The sequence below is a fragment of the Galleria mellonella genome, unplaced genomic scaffold (genome assembly GCF_026898425.1).
Source record: "Galleria mellonella isolate WM207_F2 unplaced genomic scaffold, CSIRO_AGI_GalMel_v1 utg132, whole genome shotgun sequence".
NCBI classification, from domain to species: Eukaryota; Metazoa; Arthropoda; class Insecta; order Lepidoptera; family Pyralidae; genus Galleria; species Galleria mellonella.
In genome coordinates this window covers 7218292-7239133 of record NW_026441989.1, presented here as the reverse complement: position 1 = coordinate 7239133, position 20842 = coordinate 7218292, and the positions used below count along the sequence as shown (strand labels likewise).

The following is a 20842-nucleotide window of genomic DNA, read 5'->3' as shown; positions in this document are numbered from 1 at the left end:
AGTGAAATAATAAAATTAAAAATTTTAAGGCACTCCCCAAATTCCTGAACAGATCCTCATAAACTAGAGCTAAGAACAATCTCAATCACATCAGCTTACAAAAAAAATCTGCATTATAATCAGTCCAGTCGTTTAGGAGCTATGATGCCACAGACAGATGCATAGACAATTCTTTTTGCCGTTGTTGTCAGGAGTAATGAGAGCTAATAAATAGCAAGCCACAAAATGTAATAAAGCAACTTACCTGTGGTAGTAGTTATTATACTATACAAGTCATACTTGTATAGTATAATAATTCATTATAGTGTTTCATGTAACACACACAATATTCTTTTACATTACTTTGACTTGTCCTTTGATAAAAAATAATATCATGTTCAGTAAATGTACAGACACTGTAGATTACACTGTATACTCATGCAATATCCTAACACATTTAAGGGAATAGATGTTATGCCTTTTGTTGCACACATCACACAAACAAAACCAAATCTGATAGAATAAGACAAAGCTACCTATATAAGGGAAGCACTTGATAATCTCAATAGAAAATATTACGTTTATAGTTAACTATTTTAGTAATTTGAATGAAAATGGTAAATAGGTAGTTTAACATAAAGGCAACAAGATAACGTTAAACAACTTAAACTTATAATAAAAAATTGTGAATAAGGACAAGTATAAGTACATATAAATATTGCTACTAGATATTATTCACAATTTGCTTGGCATAAAATGAAGGTGTTTAGGAATCCATAAGCAAGGATAGTTGTTTACCGGACGGGTCTCGCTCTAGCCACTTTTCTCCTGCGCTCAGGCAGTGAGCCAGTGCTGTGGTTACTGTTGCCATTGAGCAAGTCAGGCGTGGGTTGCCGCGTTGGCGGGGCACTCAAATGTCGTTTACTGCTGCCTTCGCCGTCCTCACAACCATTGTGTGTGCCCTGATAAATTCAAAATAAATTATTATTACAACATCATAATCACCCATAATATAGCCTTAAAATTTATTAGAAGCAATAATAAAAACATATATTAGCAATTATAACACAGATCTAATAACAAAAACATTACATAAGCATTCTCATTAAAAGTATTATTATTAGCAGATTTTAAAGGAAATAACCAAGATTATATTGTACTGTCCTAACCTATCACTGATATTTATCAGTGATACCAAGTGAACCATACATGTTATTCTGAATGGATATGTGATATAATATTACTTATTGATAAATAAATATATTTATATGTATGCACAGAAATGTACATATATTACAAATTACAATCGCTAAAAGTAATGCTTCAGACAAAAAATGTTTGACATGAATGAATATTAATGACAAACATATAAAATAATAGATAAAATAGTAAGATGATGTGATTGGAAACAGACCCTTTTGCTGACCTTGAGTTTCGGATTTTTCAGTCTTTGAAAGTATCTCTCCAATTTGGTCCTATCTATAATATGTAAATAATAAGATACAGGCTTCCCAGTCCATGAAACAGATCCTTTCAATGGTGACATTTCACTGACATGCATGATGGTCCCAATGTCGCTCAAATTTCTGTCTGTTATTCTGAAGTTTAGAGGACAAAAACTTTTTGACGATACGATCTTTGCCCCATCTTTCAAATCAGCGAACCGTTCCTTCAATTGATGGTCTACATGTGGACCGAATGCGAAATTATTCACGAACACTATAGTTGCAGCATTGATTTTCTCTCTATGCTCATCTAATAAAAAGTCACCCTTTATTAATTTATATTCTCCGTACTTCTTGCCATACCACCTCATCCACATCCTAAAGTGAAAGTCCATACTCTGAAAATATAAATTAATAAAACATATATACATATATGTATAAAAAAAATATTTTAAGTATTTATGAAATACCAAAACAAATGTGAAAGAACAATATTATTATCTTTTATTAGTGTATTAAATATATTTTTACCTCAGCATATTTGCTAGGAACTTCTGCCTTTTCAACGCCAAGGCAAACGCGGCACGGTGTCGCTGCGGCCATCTGCAACACGACTTGACCTACTCCTGACCCCAAGTCTACAAAAACATCTTCTGATGTTATATCAATTTGGTCAATCATCTGGCTTATCAATTCATATGAAGTCTCTCCATATACCTGTAAAACACAAAATACACATAATTTTTTTTTTCATTAATAAAAAGCAAACCATCTTAAATTTTAACAAATAAATATTCATAAAAGCATAGAATTCAGATCAGATGGTGAAGACACCGTGTAGTTTATTTCTGAGACTATATAAGACATAGAAATACAATCGAATAGAAAACGTCCTCTTAAATTCAATAAAAAATACAGAATACATTATATAATAAAATAAGCGTAATAGTGTCTCACCTCTGGTGAAAATGGTTCATATTGATTGAGCTTATCAGGATCTGACACAGCTTGATTGTATGTTTGTTGCAAGATATGCTTCAATAATCCTCTCGACGGATATTTGTTCAAGCGTTGAGCTGGTAATGAAGTGCCTTTTTCCTGTAAAAAAAAAAAATATAAATAAGAAACTAAGATATATGAAAAATAGATAAAAATTAGGCCTACTATTTTGTAATTTAATATTCCAATGCGGTAATTATATGTTTATGCTAATTATATCAATACCAGTTAACTAGATAGTTAGTGTCATTATTAAATTTTGTAGTAGCTAATGTATACTAATAATACTAAATAATGCATTCAAACTGTACAAATCGACAATAATATGTAGGTGATGTAATAGAATGTAGGTATATTAGGTATATGAATTCATTGGAGAGAAGAATATACAGAAAAAATAACTTGTGCCTATAAAATGGTTCAATATTAATCAAAAATAACCAAAGCGTTTTCTGTATAAAATATATTATCTCATAATTTTGGCAGCCTTGACATTGCCGGCGTGGTGAAATGACCGATCAATACAGGCACTGCGTCATTTAAGAGCAATGTTGATAGCCTTGAGTGCGATCACAAATCAAGGTTTTGCAATATAGCTAGTAACTTACAAGTATAATTTACCGAACTTAAATAGAGTCAGAACAGGTCATTAGCATCGCTATACATAGACAAGGTAGAAAGACGTGTGACGAGAGCACGTGCTCTTTCCGCATCGGTAGGTCAAACTAACATAATTCCAACGGAATATTGACTACGTTTTTATTTTATAAACAGTGAATACGAATCGTAATAGATTAGAACGTTTATAATTTGCAGTCTTTATCTTGAATGGATATATTGTTTTTATATAACAAGATCGAGAAAAGTTACAGTCAAATATCGTTGACGTTGTTCGATCAAAGTCCTATCCAAAGCTTGTATTGAGCTAGGTATTACTTAAAAATTATGTTGTCAACCGAGAAACAAAAGATCCAATAATCTATGTATTTGTGCTGTTTTTATATATAAAAAAACATGCATTTAATATGCAAACGATGACATAACGACTTTAGAATCAGCATTCAAGGATGTGAATACTATATAATATTTTAACTACTGAAAGTTTATGATATTTTTGTGGCTCTCAATATACGAATCCAGCCACTGGGGTGTCACACACGTGTTGCCGATTCGTTTGACCTAAAAATCTTGAGTTCACTTGCATATCTCGCCCTGCCCCCACTATGATCATAAACTAATTATATAGTAATACAAGATGTTTTAACAACTTCGTCCGCATATCTAACTATAATAAAATCAAATGTTATGTATAGGCCACCAATATTATGTGTATTTCACGACGCAATCGTGAAATTTGATTAAATCAATGGCAAACTCAGAAATAACAACGCATGAGAAGTAGCGTCAGTGTGATATCCATGGTGCAGTTCACGTCAATAAGCGATAGTTTTCATCAGGTGTGCATAAAAACAGGCAAATTGATAACTTTTTATTGTTGTAGATGAAAGTAACAAAAAGAAATTGAATGCTCGTTAATTCGTCTGTCTGTATCACAACTTTTTTTCTCAGCAACTAAAATTGACATGAATTTTTGAAAATTTCTTCAAAATCTTAAAGTGGAGATATTACATATTATAATATAGTCGTTAAGACATCCTGACAATTATATCTATGGCTAAAATAAAAAACAGTTCGTTTACAGATTACGTTTAAGCACGGAACCCTCATTCTAAAAACCTACCTGCTCTTGATCACTTTAATGATAAAAATTCAGTAAAAAATAAATTAAAAAATTAAATCGTAGGTCAGGTGCATACGGCGAACACGTGCAGCATACACCTGTCTACTAGTTTTTCAACGTTTTATTTGGAACTAACTATATACTATTCAATGTAATATAAAAAAAAATTAGAAAAATTATATATATATATATATATATATATATATATATATATATATATATATATATATATATATATATATATATATATATATATATATATATATATATATATATATATATATATATATATATATATATAATATAATAGATCATATTGATCAACAATTGTGTGATGTATAACAATTGTGTTACTTTAACAATACGCAAAAACATAAAATTACCAGAGAACACTAAGATCAACTAATGTTTGTGTAACTTGCACCTACGTAGTTGTTATGTAGAGATGGATAACCTGCTATATTTAGCGGGGACTGGAAAATCAATAACGACCTCTATAAGGTGGCGGTGGCCGCTGTGGCCAGCGATTGCTACACGCGTGTACGTGATATACCTACCTACCTAGCCACTAAAGGCATACCATTTTGCATTATCGCATTAGACAAACCAATAGTTAATCATACATCTACAGATTTTTGTTAAAAAGTAATTTTACGACGACCTACGCTGCTTTTGCCTTTGAACTTTTCTTCGTCATTTTTTTTTACAGCACAGGTGGCAAACGAGCATGCGGCTCACCTGATGGTAAGTGACCCACCGCCCACGATCACCCACAACACCAGCGGCATTGCAGGTGTGCTACCGGCCTTTTAAAAAGGAATATACTCTTTTCTTGAAGGTTATGTTGTCGGTTCTTCGAGCTATGCGACCAGCCCAGATCTGTTTATAATTGGCGTAAAATATACACAATAAATAAAGCCCAATTGTAAATATCCTCCTAAGTTAGCACATATGTTACTGTAAAAGCCCGTACATAAGTAAATCTTAAGATTTCCCAACATGAGTTTGTTAAGTAATAACAACAATTATTTAACTATGTGTTAGCATTAGATAACTAGGTATAGCATAAAGTGGCAAGCACCCCAATTTCTCCCCAACAAAAGCGTAACTGGGTTAGGGGAAGCTATGCGACAAATCAATATCAACATTCATAGTGAACACACAAGAACATAAAATAACAAGACAAATTTTCCATATTCTATTTTTGACTAGATTTTTTGCCAGAACTTTTTATTTGCTATTGCCTGTATTAGACGTTCGGTACAATAAAAATATTTTTTTACATGTGTAATGATTAACATTACGTTTTAAATATTTTTAGATCCTTTCCCTGTCGTCCATTTTGTATGTTACAAAGCCAGAGACCTGAAAATGCTAATTATTAGTAATGCCAAATTTCTATCGTCAAGAAAAACAAGTAAACACTCAAATTTACACAAAACTTTCAAATACCAATTCACAATGCCTAAAATTAACGATAACATTTTTGCCGAAATAAATTCACACATTGTAACATAACTAAACAACCAATCACTTCTGAAATGCCTAATATTTTATAAAAATATTTTAAATAAAATGGTTGTTAAAATCATACCAAACAAAATCACAGAAAGTTATAATAAAAGTTACTTGCAAAACTGTATACACACCATAACGGTGGTTTACCAAGTACTCTATAAAATAAATTGAAATTTGAAAGAAAAAAAATGAGTAATAGGTATCATATGTACAGTTTTTCATTATAAAAAATAATGCCAAATGTACATAAATTTATACCTATAAAGTGTTACATCACGACAATAACAGGTCAATGAGCGATAGATGTGTGTTCGTATTCTCAGGTGTTCTATGCATTACACTAAACGAGGACTGCTGTACAATGTCTGCGGATGTTCTACTCACAATTCAGTCATCAGCAAAACATTAGATACAAACATAATACAGTGCTGAGACGATTAACTTTCTAAGGGCCGAGGCAGCGTGCTATCTAATTTAAGAATAATGTCCGGGTATTATACTACGATGTTACATCCTTTGTTTTAATTCTTCTTCTGATTAATTCTGTAAAATATGTATTACCATTCTTCTACCAGTACTTCTATTTAGATAGTATAAAACTAAAAATGAAAATGAATTCTCCGTCTTCCCTTTTCGACTCTGTTTATCAGAGGTTAAGAGTTATTTCTACAAAAAGACTTTGTTATATATATAGGTATATAGACAAAAATACGTAATTGTCCTTTTCATTTAAAATACCCATAAGTATACCAAAAAGTCGTGCTAATATAAAATAAAATAGTAAAGTTAGGTCAAGACAATTCACAATTTATACAATATCTTTGGATGTAAACATCATCAAAATCTAACAGAAATTATTATGTTATGGAAGGTAACTTCTTTTAACTATAATATTACGTCTTCTTATGTCCAACCATACCAAACACTAACACGGCGCCAAGCGTTGCATCACTAACTATACATATGGGTATCTGTACCTACCTACGTTTTGTGAAAATTAGAAAGCGGCCCTTCTCGATAATTTGCTGTACTATAGTATCTACCTTCCTTCATTCTAATCGTATGTCACTGAATCGCATACATCTTGTCTGTTTTAACATAAATGTACTAATGCTATGATTGTATATGTAAGTACAGAAGTATTATAATTTTCAAGCAACTTTAAAAAGAGTTGGTTCTCAATTCGCCTGTATACGCCAATTATGAATCCATTTCAGTAATATTGTAATCGATAGGATTTTCCCCCATTTTGGTCTGTTGTAATCGTATTACGATTGAAACTGTTTTTCTTTGCAAAGTAAAACCTATGAAATATTTTGTCCTCCGTTGGTGCATTTTATTTGTTTTAAAATAAAAATAATAAAATGACTAGTCAATATTATCTTTCTATTTTCAAGTCACGTCTCTTGTGAAGAATGCAGAATACCAAAGACCCTTAGATACATCTCTTGCTTCCTGAACTTTCCATAACTCGTCTATATTAATTAAGTCATAATTGAACTCGCCGTTTTTTGCGAAGCAAAATCTAAGTTTTGTGATATTTTATTTCAAAAACATATCTTTTTTAAATAAATAAATAAAATCAACCTTGAACGCGGTTCCCCCTGAAAACTATCATGATTAATTCCAGATGAATTCATCATGATGGGATAACTGGCCTGTTTTCATTTTCATCGATCACCCTTCACTGGTGCCCCGCCAGCGTATCCCGTTAGCGCAGGTGGGGTTATCATTCCATTTTCATCCAATAAAAAAAAAGTGCCTTACATGTTAATTAAAAACATGCTTAACCTACCCATGTACCACCAAATTTAAATCCATTCAGCAGTTTTTGCGTGAAAGAGTAACAAATATTAATCTATCCATCGATACAAACTTTCGCATTTATTATATTAGTGGGATTCGTGTGATAAGTGTATTCAGAATAAATGTTAGAAATTTCATTACAATAAAACGTTCTCATCTATATGTATAATATATTATTATCTATGCATATATCAAATCTAACCAGTCATTCTCAAACGAAGAAATCGAGATCAAGATTCGTGGTTAAGCAGAGATTGAGTCTGGCACAGCCAAAAAAAAAGGTCATTAACACTACGTAAGACATTCGCGTTCGCTCAATATTACGGTCATCGCCCCCACATGCGGCCATAACGAACAACTATTATTCTGCCGACGATGTTACAAAGAGGACACATTGTCATCAAATTTGACAGTATACAATATGTCCATAACAATATCAAAAGTTATAATCTTTAAGAATATAACTTTTGATTTTATAATACATCCAGCTTCTGTATAGCTTATATCATTAAAAGAATGTGTTCAAAATTGGCGAAAATATATAGCATTACATACATACAAAATTATATAGATAAACTAAGAAACACAACCTTCTGGAAATCAGTTACAAAAAGCTGAAGAAACTCATTTGCTGAAGTCAAAAGTCAGCTCAAAAGGCCGAGTTTCTTATAGTTTCTTCTCAGTAGTTAATAACCTTTCAAACTGCGTACAACATACGCGAAAACGTAAAGTAAGAAATAATGATTTAAAAACGCATATAAAAAAGCCTATTGAAATCTTGAATTTTATCGTCTTAAAAAGTTATTAGAATTATTTTATTATAAATTTTCTACTGAATTAATTAATCCTATTATAATAATAAAACGAACTGGGCGTCCTTTCGTAAATACTTGAATAAGAACATTACTTTTAAATTATCCACTGAAAACTACCAATGTTATAGATACTGTGATCATTTATATCACTAATACTATACAAATTGCTGCCTGGATTTTAAATCTCCCACCCAAAATTCTTTTGTACCAACTGAGAAAAAGTGCAAAATAAGTAAAAAATACCGGCTCAGGAGAATCTGGCAGCAATTTCGTTGCCGCGCAGATAAAACATAACTTTATAAAGCCATCAAAGAATTGAAAAATCTACTCTAACACTCATATAATGAGAGAGTAAATAATAAGCTGGAACAAGTATTGCTAATTGGGTGTGTAGAAAACAATTAACGGAAAATAATAAAAAACCAAAACAATTCTCACCTCCCATCTCATAAAACTAGATTGAATTGATTTTTATTGATTTGATCCACCACGACGGCAAGTTGGAGGACATCTTACACCAAGACATCCAGCTACACTTTCTTATTCTTCCAATTTCTTTCCGAGAACTTACACGAAATGGACCCCCATAAAATGCCAGAATTTGAACTTATCACTCCAAACGTTATTAGTCCCCCGCCAACGTATACTGATAGCATAGGCGGAGTTACTATTACATTTTCTCCCATAAAAAAACATACTGCCCCTAATTTGCACCAGTCCAGATGTCGAAGTATAGCTAGGAATAGGTACTACATAGATTAGGTTTTTCTTATGTATCATTAAACTTTACAAAAAACTCCTAATTTCTTTATTATTTATTTATAAATCGGTAATTCACTTCGAAAACCTTACGATGTAGGACCAAGGTACACTTTCAAAATTCAAATGAGTGAGTTAATGGTAAATTCTGTCTGATACTAGTTTTGTTTATAAACCGCAAATTAAGCAGCTTCAAAAGTGACCATCACCACTCCATGGATGGTAACGACAACTGTGTGTTATTATGTATATAAATCACCACTATTCACTATAAAATTTCAGGAATGTCCAGTTTAGTTAAATTATTTGAACTTAAAATGCAAAATCGTGTCCTTACAAGAACATATTGTTCCGTAAAGAAAACATGGACGAACATAGATATAGCTAAATGTAAACCCTTTTTCAAAGAATCATCAAAATACATTTACCATTGCTAACCATATTAGAAATACTAACCTACATATATCAATAGTTCTGCTAACGTTCGTACATATATTTGGCACATTAGCATGTCCAGCTACCATTCGTAATGACGTCATGAAAAATATAAAGATATTTCAATCAGAACAGTTCCTATAATATTTAACCTACCTGAGGGATATACTCATAATAAATTATCATATTTTATGGCATGCAAATGCTATACAAATTTATAAATAGAGCCACGCGCGGCGGCGTCTGTGGACAGACATCGATCGCTGCGTCCTCGCCGCCATCTTGGCCCTCGTGTCTCCCTCCTGCAGTTTGCGCCCCACGCCCCGCTATTGCCCCTCACTGCCCCACATTCACTGCATCGTTTCATATTCGCACATGTTACGTTACTTTACTTGAGCAGACAGACCGCTAGATACTGGATTGCTCATTGTAATAATATTCAAGCGAACTCATCTTACTAGTACCTGACACAGTTAAGCCGCGGTTTCACTGCATTATGAATAATTCTAATCGATCAAACATAAGTTCATTAGAATATTTAAGCGAGCATTATTTTTAGTGACAATCGATTGAACAAAAATTTTTACAGAAAATTAAATGTAGTCAGTTAATACCTATCTAAATTATTTTGGTATTCTAGCGAAATGTAGTGAAATGAAGAAAAGTTCCATGGTATCTAATTTGTAATAGTTAGTATGTTCTAATTTTCCATATTTGATAAAATTAATAAACATTGTCAATTTTTTTATTGACATGACAGTACCTAAATAAACAAATAGATTAATAACAGTTTTTGTATTAACTGAATATAATATATTACTAACTTTTAACCGCGACTTCGTCCGCTCATTCGGTTCGTTCGTCACCGGGGTAAAAAGTAACCTATATCTGTTTCAAACTCATATAATACGTGTATACCAAATTTTATATTAACAGATTAAGCCATTAAGGCGCTATACGGTAGTGGTACCTTCTCCTGTTGTAATAAAAATATCTTAAATACTTTAGTCCGAAAAAAATCGGGTCAAACAATCAAACAATATCAAAACCATCGTTATCATGGTAATGAAAACGCAGCTTAACGTGCCAACTGTGTAAAAATATCTTCAAGGAGAAAATGTCTTTCCGTGTTTTAGTAGGTTAACGTTATTGAACAAGTTTATTTATTCGTGAGTAGAAGACAATTTTAATAAAGAGCGAATGAATTTCGCCAGTATTTTATGGTATTAAAGATACATTTATGTGCTATTAAATAACATGTTAATTAGGTGCCTATTATACTCTCACGCTTCTACGAAACATCTGTAATTTCCAACATTACACCCGACACAATTAGTAAAATATGCTACACGGGAGTAAAATAATGTAGGAGGCAGTTAAAAAATAGAAATAGATGAAAGGTGACTTTGAGGGACATCGTTTTTAAGTAAGTACTTATCTAGGTTCTTTGAGAAGTATGACAAGTATGATTATTAAGGTTTATGTAAAAATATCGCTATGGACACTAATACAAACAAATAAGTACAAAGGAGCAAATTTCATTTCATTTCGTTTATTTAGTTTTACAATGACAAATAACAGCTCTTGCTCGGCAAACTATGGAACAAGGGAATAAAATCTATTAATATCAAAACACAATTATCATAATCACTTTAGAATTGGTAACATGATAGCGCTTTCTCCTTTTGGAAGTTGCTTAAATTACAGATTAGTTAATAAAATTATCCTAGATCACACACAGGATCATTTAGCTCCAACCTAAGTAGAGCCACAGATGAGAAATGATAATTACTAGCAAAACTTTTCTACTATGCAATTGGTAACATATTCAAATATGTTTTATATTTTAGACTTCACAAATCAATACAGAAACATCCATAAATATAAAATATATGTATCGTGCTGGGATCGAACTTGCAACTATAGGATGGTGAGTCAGTTGTATATAAATAGTGCTATACAACAACAGAGTTATTGAGTAAATTATGTTATTCAATATTATTCTTAACAAAGTAGATTTTTTTCTAAATATACCTATTTAAAGTTATTTAAATAAGAATACTAAGTAGTTCTAAAGTTCTTATTCTGTGCTAAAGAGTATTTTTATATATACAATATATATACAAAACTGGGCCGTTTAACTGGGTTATTTATATTGGACTTCTGTTTTTTCTTTTAAAAGCAAATCGCCGTGAAGAGTGCGCCAATTGTTGAACAAGATAATTTAATATTGAAATAATTCATATAATACGATACAAATACGAAGTGCAGTAAAAGTAAATATAGGATATATTATTACCAGTAACGTTGATATGGGTCATTGCAATACATAGATACAATCAAAAAGTTTCTACAGTTATAATGCAAATAGAACTTATGTAGAAACAACGTGATATGAGCATATTCAACACAGACTTGTCGAATAGTTGTGGATTGTCCGAAACTATGTAAATCCAGTACATATATGGCGTCATAATGCCAAACTAAACACGGATGGACCGACTTAAATGCGGTTTCTTATTTGAAGCCAATACTAGATGTATTACTTACCTGAACTACTAGAATATTTTGACGCTGTCTTTCAAATTAAGAAAATGTCTTTCAAATAAAGCAAAAGAAAAGAACAAAACACTTCAATAGCTATAAATAAGGTTTATAAGAGGTTTGCATTTTTATGATAAAAGGAGATAGTTTTTAACTATACCTAATAGTACAAATCAGACCTATCTTGACAGCTAAGACCGAAGACATCCAATTAAATATAACAACCAAATAAGAATGTGACAAATATGGAGGTAAACAAAGGCGGTAATGCGACCATCAGAGATAACCGAACTAGTAGCTAATGATAAAGAGCCTTAGAGGTGATGATATGATGTCACTATTATGGTATTACATACAATTCCATTGACTGAGTGCAGTATAAAAGAAAGCTTGAAAAATATTATACCCCACAATATACTTCATAAAATAGTACGATTTATTGACCTCATTATTTACACGACCTCTTCAACACGTCATAACCGCGAAATTCATTAATATTTAACCTGCAACACACAAGCAATCGAACCGTTCTCATATGTCGCAACATCGACCACGTACTTTTTTTTTAGAAATAATTTGTGAACTGTAGGTACTTTCTTTATTGACTTAATTATTTGATATCATATATTCTTTTATTAGATAGATCTATTACGACATAATATTAATACATGTATAGTAATCTTGACAAAAATAACAATAAACGGTTTCAATCGGGTTACATTTATAATAAAAATCAGTGTTTGATATAGATATTGATGTATGAGAGCCCCTAAAGTGTCCCCCATTTCTACCTTCAATTTTGTTTTAACATAAATCGGTTATTGAATACAAAAGTCGTTAACAGATATTATAAATAATGTAAATCTTAAAATGAACATACAGAATTTTAATAATTTACATATTATGATATATATTTGTATACTTGAGAACAGAAATATTAATTGAGCTGAATGCGAAGACGACTCTGGTAGAAGGGCAATGGGTGGTAGGAATCACCCGACCGCTCTGGAATAAACTGTGTGGAGGTCAGGGCGCGCGGCGCGAGTGACGCACGATATTCACGGTCATCTACCTAATTATGTCACGTTTCACATTGTGATATTGAAGGGGATGCAGTATAATTTATGCTAATAATAAAACTGTAGTTAGGTGCATGATTTTAGAAACTGTATAAGCACTCGGAAATCTATAGCGGTCTTTAGGAAATTTAAGTGAGCTCATTTAGATACCGAGTAGTCATTTTAAATACGTTTTATAAACTATATGATATTATTTAAAGTAATTGTACTTAATGCCACTACTGTTTCACATTGAAAAAATAAATTACATTCTTATCTAATCGTACACATCATTTTATGATAAATTTAATCCAATGAAGCAAAATCTTAACCCAAAAAGATTAGCATTAAAAACTTTAACCGAGTTATTTGTTTTGCTCATACTCATTTATTTTATTCTACTGAAGAGTCAATGAACTCACAATACTTGTCTTGCCCATTAATAAACGTATTAAGCAATCACGCGACTCTGACGTTGTTATATAAATAATGTATTCGAGTAGTTTTCGGTACTGGAAACCAGTCGAAGGTATCTACATATTACAGTAACTTCTAAAGTAATAAAAACCAGTCAATAGCGACTTAAACTCACACAGCCGTTACAAAATCACCATAGGGAAGTACTAAAGAAAATAAATAGTAAAAAAAATAATAAGTAAAAAATGAAATTAACATGTCCTTGTACATCCAACGGTTTATTAAATAATAGCGCATAATTTAATATTTTTACTAAGAAAAACAAATCGAATTATGGGATACAGACGAATAAAGTTGAATAAAACAGAGCATCTTTGCTAATTTGATGTAAACGTTAACGAATAAATTGACTTGAATTTTTTATAGTCTTTTTTCTATTGGTGTTATTAAAACCTCTCTCATATTAGATTTTCTTAAATATGTATCTTCCATGTACAGACATCGTCTAGTTACAATTTTATTACATTAGATGTCAACAAGTCGTTGTAAGTTAATATCCTAATACCTAAGTGTAATTTCACACACTTTAATTAAGCAATAACGTTTTTTTAGCAATTGGAAACATACAAAACGTAAAGTAGGTGAAATACATATTTACCAGAGCGACGACAGAATCGATGACCCGGTTGAAACGGTCGCAGAGTGCTCTCATGCTTTCGTAGGAGTGGGTGTCGTAGTCGCACAGGATGTTGTTCTCGAGTGCAGCCTTCATCTCCGGCAAGTCGTCGCACACCCACCTGGACAACATTACAATAATGTATACAAACAAACATCGTACTTACATAGAAAACCAACTGATTGTGGAATTGCAAAATATAATCTATATCAAATTATATAGTGTTTGTTTATACTATTGAATGGAACTGAAATTATTATGATAATTTTAACGGAATTCTCTATTGTTAAAACTGAACATTTATATTCTGTATTTGCTATATCAATAATTTAAGATTTTATTCCATAAAAAAATCGACTTCGATCGTGACAAAACAAGTTATTTTGATTGAAAAACTAAACGACTAAATAAATTTTGATGAAAATTCTAAAGAACCTATACATAAGTATATGTACATATTATTGCTAACATCTGTATACCGTGTTTTTCAGCAAATAAATTATATTATTATTATGATATCCTTCAACCTAATTAAGAAGCTTCTCCTTATTTGAAGTCTGTTAAAAATAAGCAAATGTATCACTCTTTTCTTTGTAACAATCGGAGATGCCATTTTTTTTGTAAAACAAAATACTGCTTGTTGTAAAGCAAAATCGATAATAGACCTATCTATGTGGTATCTATAGGGTATCAAGGAAACTTTTTGAGCATCAATATATAGTTACAAATCTCTCTGTTATTTCAACAGACAATTCCTTAATACATTAATACGTATCTATAAATACGTTTTTGAGTTACAATGCAACAGAGCAAATCGAGGACAATTTCAAGGCTACAAAAGGTATGGTGCGTCCGGTCGAGATGAGGTCGCGATGTCAGCACTCGCGATCCCCACCATCCGTGGAAATAGGTAACCTGCCAAACTGGTTCCCGTTTTATTTCCGACGTGTGAGAACAGGTGGGCACTAAATCCACTTTACGTTTTTCACAATGTATTTTAATAACCGTCATAATATGCGAAATAACGTTTAAACTTAGACGGAAGTACGTTTTAACTAATGATTTAATTACTGTTTGAAACCTCAACACCGGGTCCAAATACTACATTTTGCAGACATGAAATGCTAGTCACGGCGGTTTTTGAAATCTCGATGCAACAAACTTGCATACCTATTTACTACAATATAAGAAATACTAACAGTTCAATTACGATACGTCGCTCTAATATTTCATTTCTTTATTAATTTTTAGGGACTCTAACTTCGTTCTTTATAGGAAGTAACAAATTATAGAACTAATAAGATCACAATAGATGAGGCTGACATAACCTTGTAGGATAAAAGCCTCTAAATAAAAAAGATAAAAAAAAGATCACAATATACGTAAACACAAAATGTTTTAATCTACGTGTATTATAGTAACTCCGATACCAATAGCCATATTTGCAATCATAAGTATTTAATCCAGTGAAGGCCCGTCCCATAATTAATTTTGTCCCGATTGAGGTAGTTCTTTGCGTTTTGTTAAACAGTCACCAAAAGGTTTCCAATTCTTCTGAATTTGTTTGGTATCTAAGTATGCCACAAAACTAAAACGAACTGTACTGAACCTATTTTGAAGATTTACTTTGTAATCGATAGAGTTTATTGTAGTGATGGCTCTATATTATGTTCATAAGGATTAAAGCCGCCATTTTTCCTTCTAAAACAAAAAGAGATTTACTGCGAAATAAAATCTATATATAAAAAATTAATGCCACTTTTCATTTCAAGAACGGGCTTACCTATCCAAACCAAATGTTTAGACTTTGTTCGGACTATTTAGTAGACGGTTTATGTGAAGTTTGCACAAAATCGGTCGAGCGGTTCTTCATTTATCACATTTTTTGTAACAAATAACACAAATTTTTTTTAGTGTTGATGGTACAAACATGTTGTTACATGTTGTTATGTCATTCATGCGGTCATTTCATTTTGGACGTGCTTTGATTAAAGCAAATTGTCAGCACTATTTATTGCTTTGTGTTTATATTTTTAAACATATTGTTTAAATCTACTATTCCATTCAATAGATATTACGAATTTAATAATTCATAGAAATAGAAAAAATAACGTTGTCGTGTTGTACATGTTATTCGTACCTATTTTAGCGGTGCGGAAGAAGGGCAAGATAAGGCGGGCACATCTATGAAATAGGTAGCTAGGTAGATACAGATAAAAATGTAAAAATGTTCAATCTTGCGAAGCCGGGACGGGCCGCTAGTTAAATTATAAAACATACTGTTCTGTGTTCAAAACTCAAATATAGTCATCTCATCGTAATAGATATGTATTTTTACAATTTGGCGTTTTAATTAAGCAATTTTTTTTTTAAATAAAGTGGTTATTTTTTTCCGGAGAAAATCTACTTTTAATGATTATCGTAAAGAACAAAAAGTTAATAAAATATATTGCAAAATATATATATTTTTAGGATTCTATTATGAATTACCAAAGGGAATTTAAATGCCCAATAACATTGCACATGGTAAAATTTTTATATGAATTACTTCGATCTATATTAACAGCAGATCCCTAACTCCGTTTGTCAGGAAAAAGTACATTTAACCCCTTTAACGATTAGGAAGCAATAGTGTGACGTAAAATAATTATTTTTGACAGTTCAACCATCACGAAGTTATCAAACAGTGTTTGTTAAATAGGTAATCGACCTGCCCGATGTCTGTTGCTAATGCTAGCATGGTTTTTTAAGACTAAGAAGTGAAGGCCCGAATACATGTGTAAATATTCTTGAGCATTCAAAATTAATCTAAGTAATAATAAATAACTGTCCTGTAATTGTGCAGACTGCTAGTAAACTGGTGATTATGGTGAAAAAAGTTGGTGGTCTTAATATTTTCATAATATTTGTTTTACGCACCGTATGGTTTCCACTATCTCCAAGGCCCCATCGTGTTTGTCCTGAAACAAAAAACACATTTATTAGTTTATTCAAGTAAAATATATAATTAAACAGCAATTTTATTATTAGCTAAATTAAGTATCTGATCTAAAAATTAAATATCATGACAGATATCTTCTTGGAAGTGACCGGGACTATGTCTTTTACATTGCGAGATGAAAACAAATATATGATTGAGAAATTATTGGAGATATTAAAATCTGATTTAAGCTGATCTCACATTCCAAGGTTCATAGTTAGAAACTTATTTTCATAGAAACTCATATTCTAAATCTGAAACTGATTTTTCTTACCTCTCATTTCATATCATAATATATACATAATATAGTGGTTTATTTAACTAGTTAAATGCGGATATGTCAAATAATCAAATGTAACCCAGTAGGTTAGAACTAATTTCATGAAACCTTTGTTTCATGAAATTAGTTGTTTTATTAACTTTATTACACATACATATTCTACAACTTATGAGAAAAAAATAACAATGCACCTACAAATGCAGGTCCTAAAAAATTAGGAAGCAGAAATTATTAAACAGGGTTTATTTCTACTAGCCCTGTGAATAAATAATTCACTTTAATATAACCTAATAATAAATAATATTTAATAATTCATTAATATCATTAATTTATAAAACATATCGAATTATAAATTAATAATAAGTGTTACACAATGCAATTAAGTCTTCAAGCCGTGTTATGAAGAACCAGGTAATGAACATCTCACCAAGAATACATAGACCCAAGCCAATATCTGAGATTCTAAAAGTTTATTTCCTAAATTGGTTATAGTTTCCTAAATAAAATATAAATATAAACAATACATTAAAGTACATAATTAGTAAGTCCAATGTTAAGTGACTTATAGTTAACTTTTTAGTTTTAGTTTGAAATGTTCACATTTGAAGATATTTTGATTGATGATTACTTTTATTACTTTCCAGTTTATTTTTTTTTTCTTTTATGGGTAATAAATGAAATGGTAATCCATACACTGCTGGTATTTGTTGACAAGTTGCCCATGAAGGATGATAAGTAAGTATTAAATCAGGTCTATTGGTACTATGTACATAGAGACAAATTCACCAAGAATTGACCACAATGCTTTCCAGGTGAGACTGCATGAAGGTTGACCTGTAAATAGCTAACATTTCTTAGCTGTATAATGAGACTATTAGTTCCCATTAGTAACAATTCCACCCACTCCATATAGACTAGTAATCTTGTTTTTATGCAGTAACAAACAAAATATAAATATTTCCCATTTATATCTTATATCAATATATGCAGAATAACAATATTTAATACTATTCTAAATTTAAAATACTTAGCATTAGTTACTAAGACATAATATCATAATAGACAAACACAAATCACATTGTAAGAGTTCTATTGTACTGTTAGATATCAAATATAACCTTAAAAATTATGAAAAAATAATCAATATTGTTTTACTCAAATTAAGTATCTTTGACATGTACAAAATTGTCATAGGTATTAAAGTTATCACTATTAATAAGCAGATAATTTATTTTTAAAGCAAAAATAAAAAAAAAAATCTTTAAAAATATTTTCATTTTATTTTAATTTTGTTTTAGTTTAGTTTAATATTATACTATATTTTCAACCATTCTGAACTATTTCTGATAATCATTTACTCTTCTAAAGATTCAATGAAAGTATTGTTTATATAGAAGACAAATTTAAATTGTTTGGAAATAGCATACAAAAATGTCACATGAATTACAGTCATGAACCTTTTTTTTTTTTTTAAATAAAGGGCTAAATATGATTTTTCTAATTTCTTAAGTTTATTGTAAAAACCTTAACAAAAATAAAAAAAATATTTCTAGGAATATACACATGAGATTACAATTGGCATAATAGTATAGGAATACTCAATGATTCAATTAAATTGTATTAAATCTGAATCAATATTGATAATGTAAATATATTTACTTACATAATACCTTTTATTTTGGCAGCAATTAATAGCAAATTATTAATCCTGTACTATTGGAAAATTGTATATACCCCATAATACACTCTCTATTTCTATATTATAGAACTATTTACATTTTATTTTTTAAACAAGATTAAATTAAATTTAAAGCTTTATCTATAAGCTATAATTGAGCAACAAGTTTTAAAAATAGCTCAAAATATATATTATTCCTTACAAAGTAAGCAGAGGGTAGAGATTACCAAAGGCAGCTATCCTTAAAAATATATGTATATGTATGTAGTGTTCTTTTATTTTTAATAATATATGGATCAATTTCTTATAAACTATGTAAACTTAAATCAAATACATTTTTCTTCATACAAAACCTTTTAAATAAATTTATTATATATTGTGTGCATATTTTATAAAATTTATTTCCCATTACACTTTACAATATACTTATAAGAATCTTCATGATACTTCAACTGTTTGCCCTTAAATTTATTGTCTAATAAGAAATCTAATACCGACCTAATAAATATAATAATAAAGACTTTATTACATATTTAAATAAAAAATGTTATAGTATAAAGAAGAAACCTTACACCTGAAGACAGTAGAGTCTACTAATATATAATTTAATTTTATTAAATGAATAAAATTATCAAATACTGAAAAAGTTTATCAAAATTTGCTTATCAAAATTGATATTGGAATCTTGCATAGATAATTTAATCAGCAGAATACAGTCCTAATACATAAAACAGTTTATAAATATTTAAATAAAAACCCTTCATGTCTCATTTCATTCAATTCAATACTTGGTTAGTAACTTAACAAACCTATGTAACGTTTACCTACATTAATACCTATGATATGAAAATTTTATTAAAAATATAGAACGTATATAAAAGGCTAAAGTTCGCGAATCTTCATCAGAAAGACAAAAGTAGTCATGAAAAGGTACTTGTATATGAATGACGAGTGAAAACTACGCAACAGTGTGTACATATCTAAAAAAAGCCGACACCTTGACAAAACACGAGGTCAATACACTCTTTATTGTAACCCATGTGATAGGAGGAATAGTCTTCTAATAGTCAGCACTGATATCGTTCCTAAATAAATATACTTGATTTTACAAGATTAAATACTAAATTTAACGCGAAGAACTAAATATTTTATGAAGTTTCGGAAAAACAAACCTATAAAAGCACACCGAGTCTAAAATAGTTCTACAGGACGTTTAAGATTTAGAAATTTTAGACGATTCTACAATCGATATATTAACTAAGTATTGTTTATGGACAGTGATTTAATTATGACACCATTGCATTCTGTCATGATTATTTGTAAATAACAAAGTAAGAAAATAGGCATAATAATAAACGATTTCCTTACCGAGCCATGACCTGAAGTGAGGGGCCATGTATAAACAACAGGTTCCGCGCCTGCAGGAGAATGCAGGCGTAAATCCAATGCCATGATAAGAAAACCACTGCATTAAAGCACACGCTTCTCACTTAAACACTAAAATTATCACTAAAAACACTAGATATTAACATATTTTCACTGCACTTTCACACACACACACTCCGAACAACCGGGCGCCATGTTGAAATTATTTCCTAATTCCCATCATGGCCGCCTACTCGGTATTATTTTTTAAATTTACAGCTACATGGAATCTCATGATTCTGCCTAAAAGTTTGAACAGTTAGATCTAGTGATTGTTTTTACTATCG

The 20842-nt window shown here is 30.7% G+C and overlaps 1 protein-coding gene across 2 annotated transcripts in view; it reads right to left on the bottom strand.

Annotated features, from left to right (window-relative positions):
- Window positions 1–20734, bottom strand: part of LOC113518087 (histone-lysine N-methyltransferase, H3 lysine-79 specific) — a 33927-nt gene extending 13193 nt beyond the window's left edge. Inside the window, exons 1-7 of one of the 2 annotated variants that reach the window (XM_026902849.3) lie at window positions 20499–20734; window positions 17112–17152; window positions 14175–14313; window positions 2382–2522; window positions 1956–2141; window positions 1394–1822; window positions 778–941 (exon numbers count right to left, since the gene is read on the bottom strand). In XM_026902849.3, coding sequence (XP_026758650.2) covers window positions 778–941; window positions 1394–1822; window positions 1956–2141; window positions 2382–2522; window positions 14175–14313; window positions 17112–17152; window positions 20499–20582 — 1184 coding nt within the window. In that variant the 5' untranslated portion in view covers window positions 20583–20734. The remainder of the gene's footprint in view (window positions 1–777; window positions 942–1393; window positions 1823–1955; window positions 2142–2381; window positions 2523–14174; window positions 14314–17111; window positions 17153–20498) is intronic. The other variant, XM_026902850.3, reaches the window with a different exon arrangement.
- Between the last annotated feature and the right edge of the window lie 108 nt (window positions 20735–20842).